General features: G+C 39.4%; 1 protein-coding gene across 2 annotated transcripts in view; it reads left to right on the top strand.

The window, feature by feature from the left end:
- Positions 1 to 18,257, top strand: part of LOC133978075 (inositol 1,4,5-trisphosphate receptor type 1-like) — a 72,716-nt gene that overhangs the window by 50,856 nt on the left and 3,603 nt on the right. For both annotated transcript variants that reach the window (XM_062416420.1, XM_062416419.1), the window contains 14 exons: positions 388 to 588; positions 673 to 783; positions 1,111 to 1,206; positions 1,371 to 1,514; positions 1,711 to 1,818; positions 1,998 to 2,190; positions 4,805 to 4,927; positions 7,736 to 7,911; positions 9,214 to 9,378; positions 10,475 to 10,664; positions 10,776 to 10,868; positions 12,963 to 13,102; positions 14,128 to 14,293; positions 16,906 to 17,066. In XM_062416420.1, the coding sequence (XP_062272404.1) occupies positions 388 to 588; positions 673 to 783; positions 1,111 to 1,206; positions 1,371 to 1,514; positions 1,711 to 1,818; positions 1,998 to 2,190; positions 4,805 to 4,927; positions 7,736 to 7,911; positions 9,214 to 9,378; positions 10,475 to 10,664; positions 10,776 to 10,868; positions 12,963 to 13,102; positions 14,128 to 14,293; positions 16,906 to 17,066 (2,067 nt within the window). The remainder of the gene's footprint in view (positions 1 to 387; positions 589 to 672; positions 784 to 1,110; positions 1,207 to 1,370; positions 1,515 to 1,710; positions 1,819 to 1,997; positions 2,191 to 4,804; positions 4,928 to 7,735; positions 7,912 to 9,213; positions 9,379 to 10,474; positions 10,665 to 10,775; positions 10,869 to 12,962; positions 13,103 to 14,127; positions 14,294 to 16,905; positions 17,067 to 18,257) is intronic.

Genomic DNA, 18,257 nt, shown 5'->3' on the forward strand with positions numbered 1-18,257 from the left:
CTCTGCTGGCTTTTAGACACAGTCCCGACACAGTATAATGGTTTTAATACATATATACCTTCATCAAATCAAATTATCAGTGTCATTTGTATGAGAGGTCAGGTCTGACTTCTTTTGAATAATTAAAGTAATTGTTATTTCAAGTCAACAGTTAAGAAGGACTAAATAATAGTCTTTTTAATTTTAAAAACTTCTATGAGTTGTGAGTGCCAGGCGGTTAGTTTTAGCTGAACTATTATTCCTTTAATGCTGTGTATTCACTGTGTATTTGATTTTGATTGGTTTATTCCAAACTGTGTATATGATGTTCAGTTGATACAGACCTTTCATACTCATGCTGCTCATTTTACCTACCAAGTCTAACCAATTTAAAAAAAATCTTTTCAGAACTTCCTTCGCTATCAAAACAAAAAAAACAACTACAACCTTGTGTGTGAGACGTTGCAGTTCTTAGACTGTATCTGTGGCAGCACCACGGGAGGTCTCGGTCTACTTGGACTGTACATCAACGAGAAGAATGTGGCCCTCATCAACCAAACTCTGGAGAGTCTCACAGAGTACTGTCAAGGCCCCTGCCATGAAAACCAGGTACATAAGAGACACATGTAAAGTCTGGTACTCTAGTAAGACACTATCATTCCTTACACATTTCTATTCTCCTATTTCCTCTAGAATTGCATTGCCACTCACGAGTCCAATGGTATTGATATCATCATCGCTCTGATCCTTAATGACATCAACCCACTTGGGAAAAAGCGTATGGACTTGGTGTTAGAGCTGAAGGTGAGTTGGCAGGGCTGGAGGAAGACTCTACACCTTTTTTGAAACTGGGTCTTTTGGTTTAGCTGTCAGGACAAAAATGAGAAGAAGTTTCCTTTTACAGCTGAATGGAATGTCACCAGCAGGCTACAAGTATAAGAACTGGACATTCATTCCAGCTAGCCTCAGTGCATACCTGCCAAGACAAATAGCTGCAGACTCCATTTTCCCAGCGCAAAAGGGGTCCTATCTGCTTTTATTGGATGAAGAAACTGACAGTGCTTAAGTTCTTATCTAAGAGATCTCTTTTTATACGTCCCTTGCCTGCTTTCTCTCCTTTCTCGCTCATAGAACAATGCATCCAAGCTGCTGCTCGCCATTATGGAGAGCCGTCATGACAGTGAGAATGCAGAGAGGATCCTGTACAACATGAGGCCTAAAGAGCTGGTGAGGAACTTATATTTCCCTCCTCAGCTCCTTTTTACATCTTAAATGCAGCAGCTACTGAGCTATAGCCTTGGCTGTTCAGTATCACTGAGCGTTAATATGGTATATTATCCCAACTGCCTCCATCAATAGTGAAAGTTGTGTGGGCATGTGTATCTCTCCAGGTGGAGGTGATAAAAAAGGCCTATCTGCAGGGAGAGGTGGAGTTTGAGGACACAAAAGAGGAGGAGGATAACGGAGAAGAGGAGGAACACGATGCCGCTTCCCCCAGAAACGTTGGACACAACATCTACATTTTAGCTCACCAGGTCCAGTATTCATCTTTGCAACAACTTTTGAATAATTTCACATTGGTTGCCCAACTGCACAGTACGTCATGCAGTGTTATGCAGTTTAAAAGATCATTTATTCCCAATTCATGCAGGAGTGTGATGATACCTATGTAGATGATGTGTTTTTTTTTTTTTGACAAGCTCACTTCTTGCCTGTGTGTCCTTCATACAGTTGGCGCGTCATAATAAGGAGCTGTCCATGATGTTAAAACCGGGAGGGACCAGTGGAGAGGGAGATGAGGCCTTGGAGTTTTATGCCAAACACACTGCTCAGATAGAGGTCATAAACACAACCCTTGTCACAAAATATTAACCAGTTGAATCCTTCTTTTGTATATTTTCACAAACAACAACAAACTGGATGATCTAGAGCACCATATGTTTATTGTATATTTGCAAAGAAATGGTCATGCACCAGGTATTTTTTCCTTGGAGATGACCATGTGTCTCTCTGTATAGATTGTGCGTCAGGACCGCACCATGGAGGAGATAGTGTTCCCTGTGCCCAACATCTGTGAGTTCTTGACCTCAGAGTCAAAGCTGCGAGTGTACTACACCACAGAGAGGGATGAACAGGGCAGCAAAATCAATGACTTCTTCCTGCGAGCAGAGGACCTCTTCAATGAGATGAACTGGCAGAAGAAACTCAGAGGTAAAAGGTAGCGTGTGTGTGTGTGTTGCACATACTGGTCAAATACATGTTACTTATTGGACTGAAACTCTTCTTTTGAGGCTCAACCACAGGTACTCCCAGCAGGAGGATGGGATTCACCAGGGGTGCAGTAACCCCCAATGCTCCCCACTGCTGTACAGAAGAGAACCATATCAATATGTATCATTGAAATTAGATATTAATAATGACATTTCTTCTATCATTAATTAGTAAAAAAATATATTTTGAATAATGGAATCGATATAAAAATCTATAAAATTTGTAACAACAACACAAAATGCAAATGTATTGAGTTAAAAATTATATAAAACAGTGAAATCCAGCAAAACCTTACATTTGACCATATTCTTTTGATCGGCTATTGGGTTCATCAAGTACTTGTTTCAGCACTATGCATAATGCACAAGGCCAGCGATGCCATTGACAATTATCTCAAAACTAAAAAACCTAGAGTAGGTGATGGGGTAGTGGAAGAAATCTATCCATACAGCCAGTATAGCATAATGTAACAAGTAGAAGCACAACATTATGAGTTACTGACCCTGTTAATGTACAATGACAGTCTCATTGCCCTCACTATGAGTAGTGGAGTCAGCTGATGCCAATCAGGTGATGTTTTGCACAGCTTCAGTGCCTTTTTCCTGAAATGCCTGATGCTTTATCAAATAATAGGTTCACAAGGAGGAGGACTGTGGATTTTGCCACTTACTTTTAAAGTGCATTATGAAGGGATCTCTTAATCAGTATAAATAGGAAGAATGATTACACCAAGAATATCCTGTTTCAGTGTTCATTTGGGCCTCTGAATATTGTTTTAAGACAGACTTGAAAAAATGTGAACCTATCATTTAATGTGATGAATATCTTCAGCCTATGTGCAGCATTTTGGCTCAATGATTAGCTCACTGTCACCTCACTGACCTGGGTTCAAACCTAACCTGGCTGCCTGGGGCCTTTCTATGTGGAGTTTGCACTTTCTCATCATATCTGTGTGCTGTAGTTTCCTCCCACAGTCCATGACATTCAGGTTTGATGAATTAGAAACTCCCATTCTGTAAGTGTGAATGTGGTTTTCTGTCTGTGTCTGCCAGCCTGTCTTGGTGTACCCCCTTCTTACCCAATATATGCTGGGATAGACTTCAATCTCTGCAAGCCTGAACAGGATATAGTGGGTATGGAAAATGGATGGAAGGATGCATATCTCCAACTTGACAGCAGGGTTAACATTGTCATCCTGTGTGTGCTTGTGTTATTTGTGTGAGCATGTTTCCACTGTCTAAAAGCAGACAGGGGCTTTCCACATTCTCTGAGCCGTGAAACATTTGTACAGTAACCTTATGAATCACAACTGAGAGCTTGCTCACGTACACACACATGCACGCACAGACGCGCACCCACACTCAGTCACACTGATCCACGTTAAAGACTTACATACCCACACAAAGCCATATTTTGTCTCTCACCCAAAACAGATTACGGACAGAGAAAAGTCCCTGCATCTGTTTGTCCTTTATCACTAACAGCAAAGGATAGACCATCAAAAAGTGGTCTATTATAAGTCAGGGTATGTGTCTAAAGAAAAGCTCAATTTAGCACATGATCTTAATCTTGACCTTTTTCAACTTTAAACAACATTTTAAGAGACATTATTAAAAAATAATAAAGTTTTAGGTTTTTTCTGTAGTTTTCTGTCATTTCTTTTTCAAACTGCCCTAGTCCCCATTTTCTAATGTAAAGAAACTGTGGAAAAGTTGAGCCATTTTACTACACATGCCAACATTCACCCATTTACACAAACATTGAATGAATGAATGAATAGCTTTATTTGTCACTGTACCAAAATACAACGAAATTACAGCAACCATCCCGTCCGTACATATACAACATACAATACATATAATGAGACAGACATAACCGGATGACTGAGCTTATTTGAAAGAGGAAAAGGAAAGAGACAAGGGGAGAGGAGAAGGGGAAAAAAAGGCAGCTCCCAGACTGTGCTCTGTATGGGACTGTTCATATACTGATGGCAAAGTGCCAACCTGCTCTTGAGGAGTGATGCTTCTAATGCTCGCTCACTGTACACCGATGGCATAGGCATTATGAGCAATTTGGGGTTCAGTATCTTGCAAGCTCAAGCACCAACCTTAAGTGGACCAATAAGTGGACGTCCTACATTAACCCCTAACTTCTTCATATGTAGGGTATGTGATGAGCTTATTAGTGTTAAAATTTACTGAAACATTCGATAATCAATTTACAGCTTAAGTAATTAATTCAGCAGACATGCTAAACATTCACTGCTTCCAGCTTTTCAAAACTAATGATTGGTTGCTTCTTCTCTGTGTTATACCATTTTGCTTTTAATATATTTGGGTTTTGGTTTGTTGGTCTGTAAGACAAAAACAAGAAATCAGGATCAAGAAAGAAACAAGGACAAGACAGAAGAATGTCACATTGAAATCTTAGAATTTGTGACTGGTATTTTTAAGTTCTTTCTTACATTTTATAGACAAAATCTACCAAAGTGTATGTGATCATATTTGGAAAGTATGTGATGTCTCACTCTGTCTCTCCCCTCTATTACCTCCAGCCCAGCCAGTGTTGTACTGGTGCTCCAGAAACATATCGGTGTGGAGTAATGTTTCCTTCAACCTGGCTGTACTCATGAACCTGCTGGTCTGCTTCTTCTACCCCTTGGAGGGGGTACATGGAGGTCAGTCACATAGACACCTTAGTGTGTGAACAACCCTTTTAAAACTGACCTCTGATTCAACTCCATCCACCATAGACTGTTACTAATCTTTCTATAAAATTTCACTTTGCATTTCTAGTGATTTCAGTGATTTTAAATTCTGAATTATTTTACACATTTTTGCAATCAAGTTGATGATAGCCTATTTCTGACGAAGATCTTTCTGGTATATTAATCATTTACTGTTTCTATAGTGAGTTTCTTTTTGCATTTTGATCTTGTATTGATGCACCATAACGGAGGCATATTTGTCTGCGCTGCACTATTTTGCACTTTTTCATAATTCAGGGTCAAACTAAGGTTATGCTCTAAATGATGCAAAACAGGAAGGATGGGGGCTTGCTGTCATATTTTTTCTGCTACAAACTGCACAACTTACATTTCGCAATCTGTACTGATCTGACTTGTATTGATGAATTAAATAGATGTGTGGGGAACTCCTACAATGATATTTAAGTTATAGCACCATTTTTTCACAGCCAGCAATAAAGCCCCAGTACAAATAAAACCCAAAAGATTACAGGGAAGCAAAAGTGCAGTATTATGTCACCCATTTTATGTTGTACCTAGTAGTTTTTTTTTCCATTCACTTGTCACTGTGAAATACGAAAACTACCTGGTATGGTCTGAAATATCACATGGTGTAGCCACCCACAGAGACAGAGTTTGAAACGCTGTCTCTATCCCTTTACTGGGCATGTTCTAATGTGCTGACTTCAATCACCTGACGATCCTTAGGAGCAGGACCTGAGAAGCCCTCTATCTTTGTTTAAGACACACCCACACATACACAGACTAACCTCAACACATAGTCCTAAAGCTTGAGCTCATATTTGACTTTCAGCACTATGGAAACCACAGTAAACACAGGAGTGCCCTGTGCAATTTACTGTTCCATAAAAAAAAGCTTACATTGTCTAAGGTTGGACAAGTTATACACAATACATCAACTGATCCAAAAATAAAAAAGTCACAAATCATGTTTACACCTCAAATAAGGCATAATATATTCAGTAACTGAATTTTAGTGTTTCACAGTTTCATCTGAATCTCTTCCATGGTGCTTTGACTCACGTGAAGAACTTGACAAAGTTTGTACATATTTATCACAGGTATTCCCAAAAACTTGCAAAGAAAGTGGAAATTTAAAAAACATCCATTACATCCAACAAATCCTAGCAATTACACATTTATAATAGTTCTTTTACATCTTCAAAAAAACTTTCAAATATCAAAATCAACCCATGAGTCAGTAAATCGGTAAATTTTAACTTCTGACAGAGCTACAATGGCATTCTGTTGTTGATCATTGTACAAAAGGAGCACCCAACCTGAGTAAGGTCTGACTCTGTATTTCCTCCTCCACACTGAAACTCGGGTCTGTGTGCACGACAGCATCACGTGAGACTCCAACATACCTTTGGCCTGCTTAAACAGGCACTTTTATGGCTTGGGGCCCCTGCCTTCTCTGTCTTACTCACGCAGACTGTGCTCCCTCTGCTCCCTATGCTCTCCTCACTCCTATGCTTGGGGCTTTAGAATAAGGGTTACAAGAGCAGCAGATCTAGGTCAGTGTGTTCTGCCTGCATGCATGACTGACTGCCTTTTGATGAATAGCTTTGTTTAGCACCACACACTCCTGCTCACATGTAGACACTCAATGTTAGCAGCCGTCTCCACCTCTGATTTTATAGATGGCTCTTACAGTATATTTTCACAAAATCATCCACTTGCTACTAAATGAAAGTGTAAGGGAGGCACCAAGTTTGTGAGTGCACGTAAGCGCCCCTCTTTGAGCCTGCCACATCACTGGAGTTGTGTGTTGCTCCCTATTCATTCCTCATGAATCTTTCAGCTGAGGTATTTTTAGAGAGGGCTGTTATGTAAGTGGCACCTGTCATGTGATCTCCATAGGGATTGGGAGGGAGAGAAAACTAGAGGAAGGGAAGGAGAGAAGGAGAGAGAGAGAGGCAAGGTGGGAGGAACGGAGGTCTCCCTTGCCTGCAGTACTACCCCCACCCCTTCTGCTTTCTCATCCACTGCACCTCTTTTTTTATCCTTGCAGTTCTGCCCCATTTTACTTTTTTTCTCTTTCTCTTTCATCTCTTGTTTTCCATTCATATTTTCCTTCACCTTTCTAACATCAACACAATCCTGATTTTTTCTTTACTCCTTTTACAAGTTCTCTATGGTTGCAATTTTTCCAGAGTTCAAAGAGAACACACACAAGAACACGTTAGTCCTGTGTTTTAAGAAAGCAGGATTGGTTACAGAGGCAGCAGGTTGGGTGTGGTTTTGTTTTTTGGCTGGTCAAACCTGGTCGAGGGTTTTAACCTGAGTGACACGTTGCCACATGAAACCCCTGACTAGGACACTAATCCTGGATTTACCCCAGGATCAAGGGAAGCATCTGGTAGGCTGACACTACTGTAAAGCTAAGCGCACGTACGCAAATAAAGTATGCCATATACTTTTGGGTGTTATGTAACTTTCTCTCTTTGAGTTCAAAGTCTCAGTAATGAAGGCCCCAGACTTGCCTGAGAGGAAGAACTTAGCAGAAGCCAGTTAAACTTACATTGAACTGGACAAGAACTGATTTAAGCCACAAACTGCACTGTCATCCTCTCAACATGATGCTGTCACAGATTTTCTACATATTGCAAATTCACTATGTAACAACTCTAGCAGTTTTTTAGCAGGTGTACTTCATAGCGTTCCTGTGCATTAATACAGATGGTTTCCTCGTGTGTGTGCATTTATCCTCTGCAGGTATGCTGGATCCCCACCTGTCTGCTCTGCTGTGGATGGGAGTCTTGGCAACACTGGTCATTGTTATCATCATGCCCCAACCGTTGGGCATCCGTGCCCTTGTCATTGTCACTATCCTCCGTCTCATCTTCTCTGTTGGCTTGGAGCCCACTCTCTTCCTTCTGGGTGCCTTCAATGTGAGTTTTCTGTCTGCCTTAACTCCTCACCCAATTTACACCCAGTTTTTTTCTCTCTCCTTCCTGTAGTGATGTCTGACAATGCAGAGAGTTTTGGTTTTATCTGTCGAAGTTTTGAGATGATTGAAATTTCTGCCTCTACTCAAATACAGTTGAGGTGAATAAATGTTTTTGCTTAAAGTGTTTAAAATTGTATTTTAAAAATTCCACCGCAAACTTTCTATCAGTTTCAACTATGTGTGTGAGAGTGAGTGTTTGTAATTTTCCCTAGAGAAATGCTAAAAACACTCCACTTCTATTTCAACATTCACATGCACCATGCTCTTTCACGTACTGAGAAAACCTCCACCGCGTTAGTTCCAGTTCTCTTTTCTCACTCACACTCATGCCCACTTGGCAGGCCGGTGCCCTGTCTGCCTGTGGTGACACCTCGGGCCCCTACAGTTCTCCCTGGCAGCGCCTGACCATATTATGGGGTGTGAAGTGCGTCACTGGTCTCTGGAGAGAGTGACACCACCACTCACCCACCAGAGATTTTCTAAATGTGCTTAAGAGCATATATAAACATACAAAATAAAGACTTGAACACACCTTTGTCATCTCACCTCTCAGTCACTATGTTTATGTACACACAAGAAACTGGGTTATTGAGAGAAACCAGGTTAATACAGGAAATCAGAGAACACGTTACCATGCACTGCAGTAACCTGGTTACTCTAAAACCTGCATTTACATGCAGCTGTTCAGGAGTTAGATTTCTCCTCCACTATCTTTCTTACATTTTAAAGCAATGCTGGTACAGTTTCCTGTGTTTTTTTCTCATGTGAACTGACTTATTTTTCACTTTTTCGTATGAGTGTCAGTTTAACTTTTAGTCAGACAGGGATGCAGTGCCCCCCACCCCCTGCCCTTCTGCTGTCAGTGATACTTTCATTGCAAAAGCCCCATTACAAATTTGGTTAAGTGAACAAGAAGTCAGATTTAGTATCTACTGTAGATGTATTAACCGAGTTCAGTTTCATCCCTAATTAAGGAAACCAGACATGACCTATATGACCTTTAAGAAATCAAGTTACTGCCGACAGACGACAATAAGCAGGTTATTTTACATGATGAATGTATCCTTGTTTAACTTAAAAACCAACCATGTTGCTGTCAACACTTTCAGTTTCTGCCCCAGTGCTCTCAGCAAAGGCCATTGTTGGTTATTTCTGACAGCTACAATTAAATCTTCAATATTAAAATGATCAATGATTGACCATGAATTTTAATTATGAATGAAACTTTTACTTTTTCTTCCAGGTGTGTAATAAAATCATCTTCCTGATAAGTTTTGTGGGGAACCGAGGAACCTTCACGCGCGGCTACAAAGCCATGGTGATGGACTTTGAATTCCTCTACCACCTCATCTACCTCATCATCTGCTGTCTGGGGGTGTTTGTCCATGTCTTTTTCTACAGCCTGTTGGTGAGAGAAACACACATACCCTGTGGATACACACATACTATGAATCCCTTCTTTAACATTTAGGCATACACACACCTCTTAAGAAGGGGTGAAGACAGGCAGGTGAAACCATTCAGAAATATGAAGACAGCATTTTTGCAAGTGTTTGTTAGCAAAACCACATGTAAAATGCTTTTTCCCCTTTCTGAATACAACCCTTGCGTTCCATCTTGGTGCATTCAAAGACACATCTTACTAGCAAGCCAGACTTTTCCTTATTTGGTGGTGTAATAGTGTTGCTGCTGTTGTTGTTGTTGTTGTTGTTGTGGTGATAATTGCCTCAGGTCTGCTTTATAATGTGTCTGAATATGCCAGAATGTGGAGATCTGGAGGGTTTTCTCTGGTTGAATAACAATATGCTGAAAATTTATGTCAGAGCATTGAGGATTCAGTACAAGAAAAAAACGTAAAAAAGCCACATCAGCCAGGGAAATCTAACCCGACACATCTTTGTTTTTTATTTTGCCAGATGTGCATTCTTGTGTAAATCCACATTTACCCTGCAACACTTAGTGGTCGCACTCTATGTAGAAGATGGCAGTATGTAACCTTAAAGATCCCTTCCAGATATATTGTAGCATATATAAAATGCTAGTAATAATAATATGTCTATTATGATTTCCCCCCTCAAAAAAATCCAACTAATTAATTAATTAATTAATTGCATCTTCTCCTCTCCCTCGTTGAAAAGTCCACTATTGATAAATCTATGCAAATATTCTTCATTTCAAAAGTTTAACTGCTGGATAAAAGATTTTTCTGACTCCACTGAAAGGTCCACTCTCACTGTATGTGCATTGGAGGCTTCAGTTTTCCACATTACACTTGTATAAGTTGGACCACTGGACCACGGTTGGCTTAAAATTAGTTGTGATGTCGCTAATCATGCTCGTAGGCCTGTCCCTGAAATCTGATTTCAGTGAGCACCTAGGAACTTTCCATTTTCAGCAGATCAATGTAATAATAGCCTTCTAGTATCAAAATCTGCACAAACATTATTCTGCACAATGATGTATTTAGACATATTTAGACTTTTTGTCATGCTTCCCCTTTGTAGCTGTTTGACCTGGTGTACAGAGAAGAGACCTTGCTGAATGTAATCAAGAGTGTGACACGTAATGGACGCTCCATTGTACTGACCGCTGTACTGGCTCTCATCTTGGTCTACTTATTCTCCATTGTCGGCTACATTTTCTTCAAAGATGACTTCATCCTGGAGGTGGATCGTATCCCCAACACAACCCTGAGTGAGGACAAACTTCATACATTAAAATAGATGCTTCTAAAGATTACACTGTGGAGATTCTTTATTTTGGAAAGCCTGGCTAACTTTCTATCTGTCCCTTCTTATTTTACAGAGGGTGGAGCCAGTCTGGCCAGTGAGTTTTTGTCTACAGGAATGTGTCGGGCAGGGATTGATGAGAACTGCACTACAGAGACTCCGCAGGAAGGTACTGTATATTGCAACCTGTGGCTTCATCCATGTTTGGCTTAAGAAATGTATGTTCAACTAAATATTTTTAGTCATTAATAACAGTTATACCTTGAATATTATTCAAATGTTCAATGTTTAATGTGCAGGAATATCTTGTCCTGAATTATACCAAATATTCTTAACAAGCTCAATATATGATGCCCTTCATTTTGATTGCAAGGTCAAAAATAGATTTAAAAGATTTTAACATGTGAAGATTGGTGGCACTAACCTGTAATGGCCTAACTTCGACATATAACATATTTGCAAACAAACTGGTTTATTGAGGACAAAGTTTAATTTCACATTCCTGGGTTCCTGACAGTGGTTGTAAGTCATTTGATGCAAAAAAAATGCCAGTAACTGGTAAAATAAAAATGTGAATATGTATTATATATATGTATTATGAGCATTTCAGAAAAGTCAAAAGCTTTCACTAATAATGTAGCATTTGTTGACTGTCTTAGTTGCATTATATCTTGTAACTGCAAGATTGTAAATTGCTGGAGGGAATGATTATTTATACATTAACTGATTTGGGTGGATTGTTTAGGAGACATTTGTGCAAGTGTCTAGACCGGCTGCAATGTTTGCAAACTGGGAGCAAATACAAATGACAGCCCAGCTGGTGTGCATATCAGACCCCAAGAAGTAAAAAATAATTCTGTGGGTTGTTTTTGACTAGATAGCGCTCTGTTTCCTCATGTTGTGTAGTTTCATACTAATTCACTCTTTAATTCATGTGACTCCATCAGCCATCACATGACTGCCATTTGACCGGAAAAGCTTAACCTCATTGACCCTCATGTGACATTAACAAATGAACATACCAAAAAAGTTTAAATGCCTTGGAAGTTCCTGTCAGTCAGGATGTGTGGTGTCTCCAGACTGAAATTGCAAATAAGGTTAACTTTCACGTTGTGCTACAGTGCTATATAAATTATTAGGAGATATCAAAGTCAACACAATAACACACAAAGTTATGCAGGTTGCCATTACATCAGCAATGAGCCATGAAGAGGGTGAAGATACATTGTCAATGATATGACTCGTAAACATTTCACAGGGATGACCTATAATTGCTGTAGTTAAGTAGACAAATAAAATGATTTTGCCAATAATAAACAGAGTCAACCAGTGGATAATGATATATTCCATCCTGTCCATCATGTGACTGTGTGAGAGATCATTACATTCAATGTGTCATCTTTTTAACTACTCCACAATGACCTAAAAATGTCATAAGCCATACAGAAATGTTAATCACTTTTTTCCTGCCTGGCTCAGAGTAAGTTAACATTCCATCTAAACACAAACACTTTTGTTTTGACTAACTGTCTTCACACTGTGACCCATAATATGTAAACAAGGTTTAAATAGATTCCAGTTCTGCAGATAAGCCAAGAACATTAATGACCAAACATCATACAATACCTTATGTTTATACTCTTCAAGGTATCTCAAATGTGTTTTAAAACAGAGCTCATGTAGGTTTAATGGAACATAAAATGGACCTCCGTGATGGCAGCGGCAATTGTTTGGACAATAATGACTACTTCAGTACCTCGGTAGTAAAGTGGTGTTTAAAGTGCTGCCACATTACTGCTCAATACATGTATTCTGTGTCATTTCAGACAATATTTTTCTCACAGTAATATAGCGAGAGAGAGAAGGTAGCTTTTAAAACTTAATCAGTTCATAAAATAAGTTACTTCACAGAATTATTTTACAACGTATAATCACAATACATTTATATTACCATGCCTTACTTTTGATTTTACTTTTCATGTCACACTGTCAAGATTTTTACAGTTTATTGTAAATTTACAAGCAGATTGTCAGTTGTGTCATGAACTAAATGTGTAGACACAAGTGGTACTGATTCCTTGGTTATACCAGTCTTATAAAGCACTCTGTGATGTAAATATACTGTGATGTAGTTAGTATGTTTTCTGTTATCAAAAATGTACCTACTAGTGAAAAATAAACTGTACTTTTAACAACCTCTTAGCCTTTGCATGTCAAATAAATCATATATATTATATTAATGTTCTCCTTTCTGCTTCCTCAGATTTGGGGGGTGACAGTGAGGAGGACAGTGACATGGAGAGGACGTGTGACTCTCTACTGATGTGCATAGTCACTGTACTGAGTCATGGCTTGAGGAGTGGAGGTGGTGTTGGGGATGTGCTCCGTAGGCCTTCCAAAGAGGTAAACTCTGATTAGGCCCTTAGTTCGTGTGTGTGTGTGTGTGTGTGTGTGTGTGTGTGTGTGTGTGTGTGTGTGTGTGTGTGTGTGTGTGTGTGTGTGTGTGTGTGTGTGTGTGTGTGTGTGTGTGTGTGTGTGTGTGTGTGTGTGTGTGTGTGTGTGTGTGTGTGCGTGTCTGGCCTGAGAGGGCTGAGAGGGTGTAGCACACGCAGCTGCAGCATGGGTCATGTGAGCTGGCTATGAGCCCATCAACTTGTTTTTTTATTTCAAAAGCATGGAGTTTCACAATGTTTCCTTACAGCTGTACTGCCTCCGCCTTGTGTGAGAATTAAACCTCAAAATAGATTTCCATTGAATTCAGACTCAACCACTAATGATGTCAAAAGAGGATGTGAATATGTGCTTCAAGCATGCACAACACAGTGCAAGTAGGGCCACAAAGTCTTACTTATTACTAGGGTAAATTAAAGTAACACTCTACCATATACTCACATGGCTTACACAGTAGCTCAGTCTGTTGCTGCTTTAAACAAACTTGTCCTAAATATGTGCAAGTGTGTGACTCCATGAAGCTCATTATTTTCAAGAGAATTAACTAAAATGGAAAATGAGCGAATGAAATTAAACAATATATCAGCCTCTCAAATCCATTTTGAAAAATAAAGATTTCTTCTCTAAATTTCACACCTGTAGGATCTTTTTTAACCGTGTTAAGAGAGGCTACATCAGGTTGACCGGCTTTCTGCCGTCTCTGTTACTGTAGCATCTGGCAGGTTACACCTTTGGTCTAGTGTTTCCATTAACATCCATGATGACCAAGGTTAACCTCATTTTAAACTCATAACATCATCCCCAACATATGTTTATGTAAAGGCCTGTCCTTTGGGTCAAACATTTAAATGGGACAATCTTTCTCATCAGTCTGCCTTGACACAAACACTCTATTCTCACATTAAAGTGAATGATTACTGTAGTCTGTTAATTTTCTAGTCACTGCCTCTAAATCTGTTTGCATGGTCCTTTCACAGGAGCCACTGTTTGCGGCCAGAGTGATATACGACCTGTTGTTCTTCTTCATGGTCATTATCATTGTCCTCAACCTCATCTTTGGAGTGATCATTGACACATTTGCTGATCTAAGGAGTGAAAAACAGAAGAAAGAAGAAGTCTTGAAGACCACCTGCTTCATCTGCGGTGAGACTATTCAGCAATTTAGTGGCTTGTGCTGGAATATGTTGTCAAGGATATTGTTGTGAGAATCAAACCTCTAACTTTCTAGTGGCTGGATTACTTCTCTAATCTGTGCTGCGCTGTGTCTCAGACTTTACTTAGTAAAGTACTCTTCCACAATCTCTTCCAGTACTCTTCCACAATCCATCTCACTTGGTAAATTCCCAAATTCCCCTCTCAGAATATTTGGTTGCTTCGTGTTTTTGTGGTTTCTGGTAAGTACATCTTTTAAGGTAAAGCTTGTTGCTATCCCCATCCTCTCTTCCTCCCCCTTTTTCACTCTTCTCACTGTTGTTCCAAAGAAGGCTGAGTCATGAGGGCTTCCTGCCACTGCTCCGCTCGCCTCCATAATTCATGTCTGTCTCACACGCAGAGACATTTTATCCCACTCACTTACACACACACAGCTTGATTTTCATACCATATGTTTTTTGCAACTTCACTGATGACCCATCCGTTGTCCATTTCCTTATATGTTCAATATATGTACGTGCTGTTAACTGTGTGTGTGTGACTGTACATTATGTGTGTGTGCATCCACATCTTTATGCGTGTGAGTCCAGCAGTAAGTGCTGTATGTGAGCATGTGTGTACGTATGTTCGTTCAGGCAGTCAGGACAGGTAAACATATGGAACGAGAACAGTATTATGTCACCAAGTCAGTGATCAGCTCTGACTCACTCATGTTAAATAAGGCCAGGCCACAGGGGGAGCTGCCGTCTCTATGGTTTCCAGAAGGGCCACAAGGGAACAGGAGATGCAGAGATTAGGAGCCAATCTCCACGGGCTTAAGTGGCTCTAGCTCAGTTTTTATAAGCATCGATCTTTCTCTCAATCTTGTATTGGTTTTTATATCTTTGTTTCTGTAGCCAGTGATCGATTTATGTCATGAATTTTTACCTGTAGCTGAAATTATGCTCCTTTTGTTCAAGGAATCAGGCTCAGGGTCAGTTTCACCTTTGTCTACCATAGAAAAAGTAAAAGAGGAACTTGTTCACCGCTAACTGAACATTGTTGATTTTCTCTCAAGCATACTGTTAGGTTGTTGTTTTCATTACAGTGTACACTTTATGAATGACTGAATATCCCACCTCAACCCATATTAAAGATGAAAATTGCTATGTTGGGTCATTTTCATACTGTTGGTGTCTTATAGCAATAGTTTGAATGTTGTGTTAACCCATGCTTGTTTAAATCAACCCCCCCCCCCTTTTCTATTCCTGGCACTGCCCTTTTCTCCATTTACGTCAGTAACATTATTGCACTATGTACTATACAGCTAGAGGATTCAGTTTTGCTTACAGGTTACCCTGTCTGCTTGAATGTTTTCAGTATATATTAAGTGTAAAATAAAGTGTTCATTCTGTTTCTTAGTTTTAGAACCAAGATTAAAATTTGTAAAGTCAGGCTGTAGGATTCAATTGACCCAATTTACAGGACAACAGAATACCAAGAGAGTATGTGAATTAAATTGACTGAAGTCAGTCAGAGTGGTTGAGGTTGAGAAGCTACAGCTTCCTTAGAAAATAATCTTGAATTAATAATACTGCATTATTCCTCAGTTCCATTAAATTCAAAGAGCTTTATTCATCCCTAGCTGGGCCATTAAAAAGTGTGTGCAGCAACACACACAAACACACATATTTCGATAAAAGAGATTAGATTTTAAAAAGCTTTCCTGTCAAGTTATCTATGAAACAACCTATTTGGTTACTTATCAGGTGTGAAATATTGATGTTTTCCTGTCAAGTGCACCCTAAAAAATCCCCAAAGCAAATACATCTCTGGTGTCTTTTTGTCATGCACTGCAGAACAACAACAAAAAATCTGCTGTTTCACCTTTTCCAAGGACACAACACCAACTTTATTCATATGATAACCTGTCATGGATGATGCATCATTTTACAGAGATGTAACCAATAATTTAATGTGGATGTACTTGTTTTTGTATTAACCTTGCTTTATGCTAGTACTGAAATGTCTGTATTCTGCTATTTGTCACCTGTGTGTCTTATTTGTTTATCTACTTTTTACTCCAACTTGTCATATATACATTGTTGTCCTTAAGGAACCATTTAATTTCATTATTATTGAATATTACTTGCATAATATTTTTCATATGTATATTTACCCAAATTTGAGTGAGTTTTGCTTTCCTATTCAGATCACAGGATAGGTCAGTTCTAAAAGTTCCCCATAACAGCTCTGAAATGGGGAAGGCTGGCTCCTGCTACTATGCACCTTATCGTTGAAATACACTGCCAAACAAACTGAAGTTAGAGACATTCAGCCCTCTTTGTTTTTTGTCTTGCAAAAGAGATGTTTACCTCAATGAAACTTCCTGAATACATAAAGGTTGACTAACTGTTTTCTCTTCACAGTCATGTTCACTTTTTTTCATTTGTTTATCCTTACAAAGGCATTCTCCCTTCCCCAGTATCATGTTTCACCTTTTTAAAAAACCCTCATTGCAAAAGTGAAAAAGAAAATGGGAGAACAGCTTCTTGTTTTTCTTTTGTTAAACATACCGCAACTTGCTATCATAAATGCCATGTTTGTTAATTTCCCTTCTACAGGCCTGGAGCGGGACAAGTTTGACAACAAGACGGTGACTTTTGAGGAGCACATCAAAGAGGAGCACAACATGTGGCATTACCTGTTCTTTATTGTCCTTGTAAAAGTGAAAGACTCCACTGAGTACACAGGCCCTGAGAGCTACGTGGCTGAAATGATCAAGGTAAACAGCAGAACAGATACACCCTTAAAACAAATCTAACTTTCTCAGATGCAAATGATAGTACAGTAGTACAGGACTACCTTTGTTTCATGTAGGTATCGTTAAATGTAAATCAGGCCATGCTGTCTTGGAGGTTGTGGTGATCTAATGCTGCATGCAGAGAACATATAAGGGAAAAGACTAGTTTTTCTGCTCCACTGAGTTCCCTCACTGCTCGATGACTTACAATACATATTTGATCCTTGTATATTGATTATTTCCCTTGTGTGTAATTAGTGTGCCTTGGCTGCTCATTTACATTATATTTTGGTCTCACAATCCTGAATGAAAGAACAGGAAGATGGGCGTTTCCCTTTGTGTCACGTTTTTGATACAGTAACTATGATCAAGCAGAGTTCATCAGGTTATGCTACTGAGTCAGATGTGTGAACATGTGCTGGCCTGTCTCACACGCGCGCGCGCACACACACACACACACACACACACACACACACACACACACACACACACACACACACCTTAGTACAATAATCTGTTCCTCTTTTTCTAATCTCAACTAACAGACATGCCTGTCATGCACATTTAATGACACAAACAGCCTGGGCCAGACAAACAGGAAGTCAGTGAAACAAGACCTTACTTGAGCGTGATCTGACCCTAAAACTGATCAAAGTATGATAAGGAAATATTGGTCACTAGGATTTCAATTACTGTACAGTGTGTGTGCACAGTCTGAGGTCATCCACTCTCCATTGTTACACCTGAAGCAGCTATATCATGTAAGCCAGCGTCTACAAAACATAGATGTAGATCAGCGTCATTTGGAGTTCACATTTAAGTTAATTATTTAATCATTTTTAAAGCACCTTTCACTCATACCACATCACAAAGTGCTTTACCTAATGAAAAGTACATTATTAAAGGCAATATTAAAAATATCAATCACACAAACAGCACAGGGCACAGACTGAAACACATAAACAAGTACAACTATTCCAAAACACAGACAAGGACATAAGCAAAAAAGAAAAGGCAACAAATAAAGTGGAGCCACTATTCAGGCAGGCTAACCAAAAGGCTGTTTGAATAAAATCGTTTTCAGCTGCTTCATAAAAGTGTTATAAGTGTCACAAGAGATTGCAGCTATAAGGGGAGAACGTTCCATAACTTGGTTGTAACAGCTTGAAAAGC

Source organism: Scomber scombrus, chromosome 3 (assembly GCF_963691925.1).
Source record: "Scomber scombrus chromosome 3, fScoSco1.1, whole genome shotgun sequence".
Classification (NCBI taxonomy): Eukaryota; Metazoa; Chordata; class Actinopteri; order Scombriformes; family Scombridae; genus Scomber; species Scomber scombrus.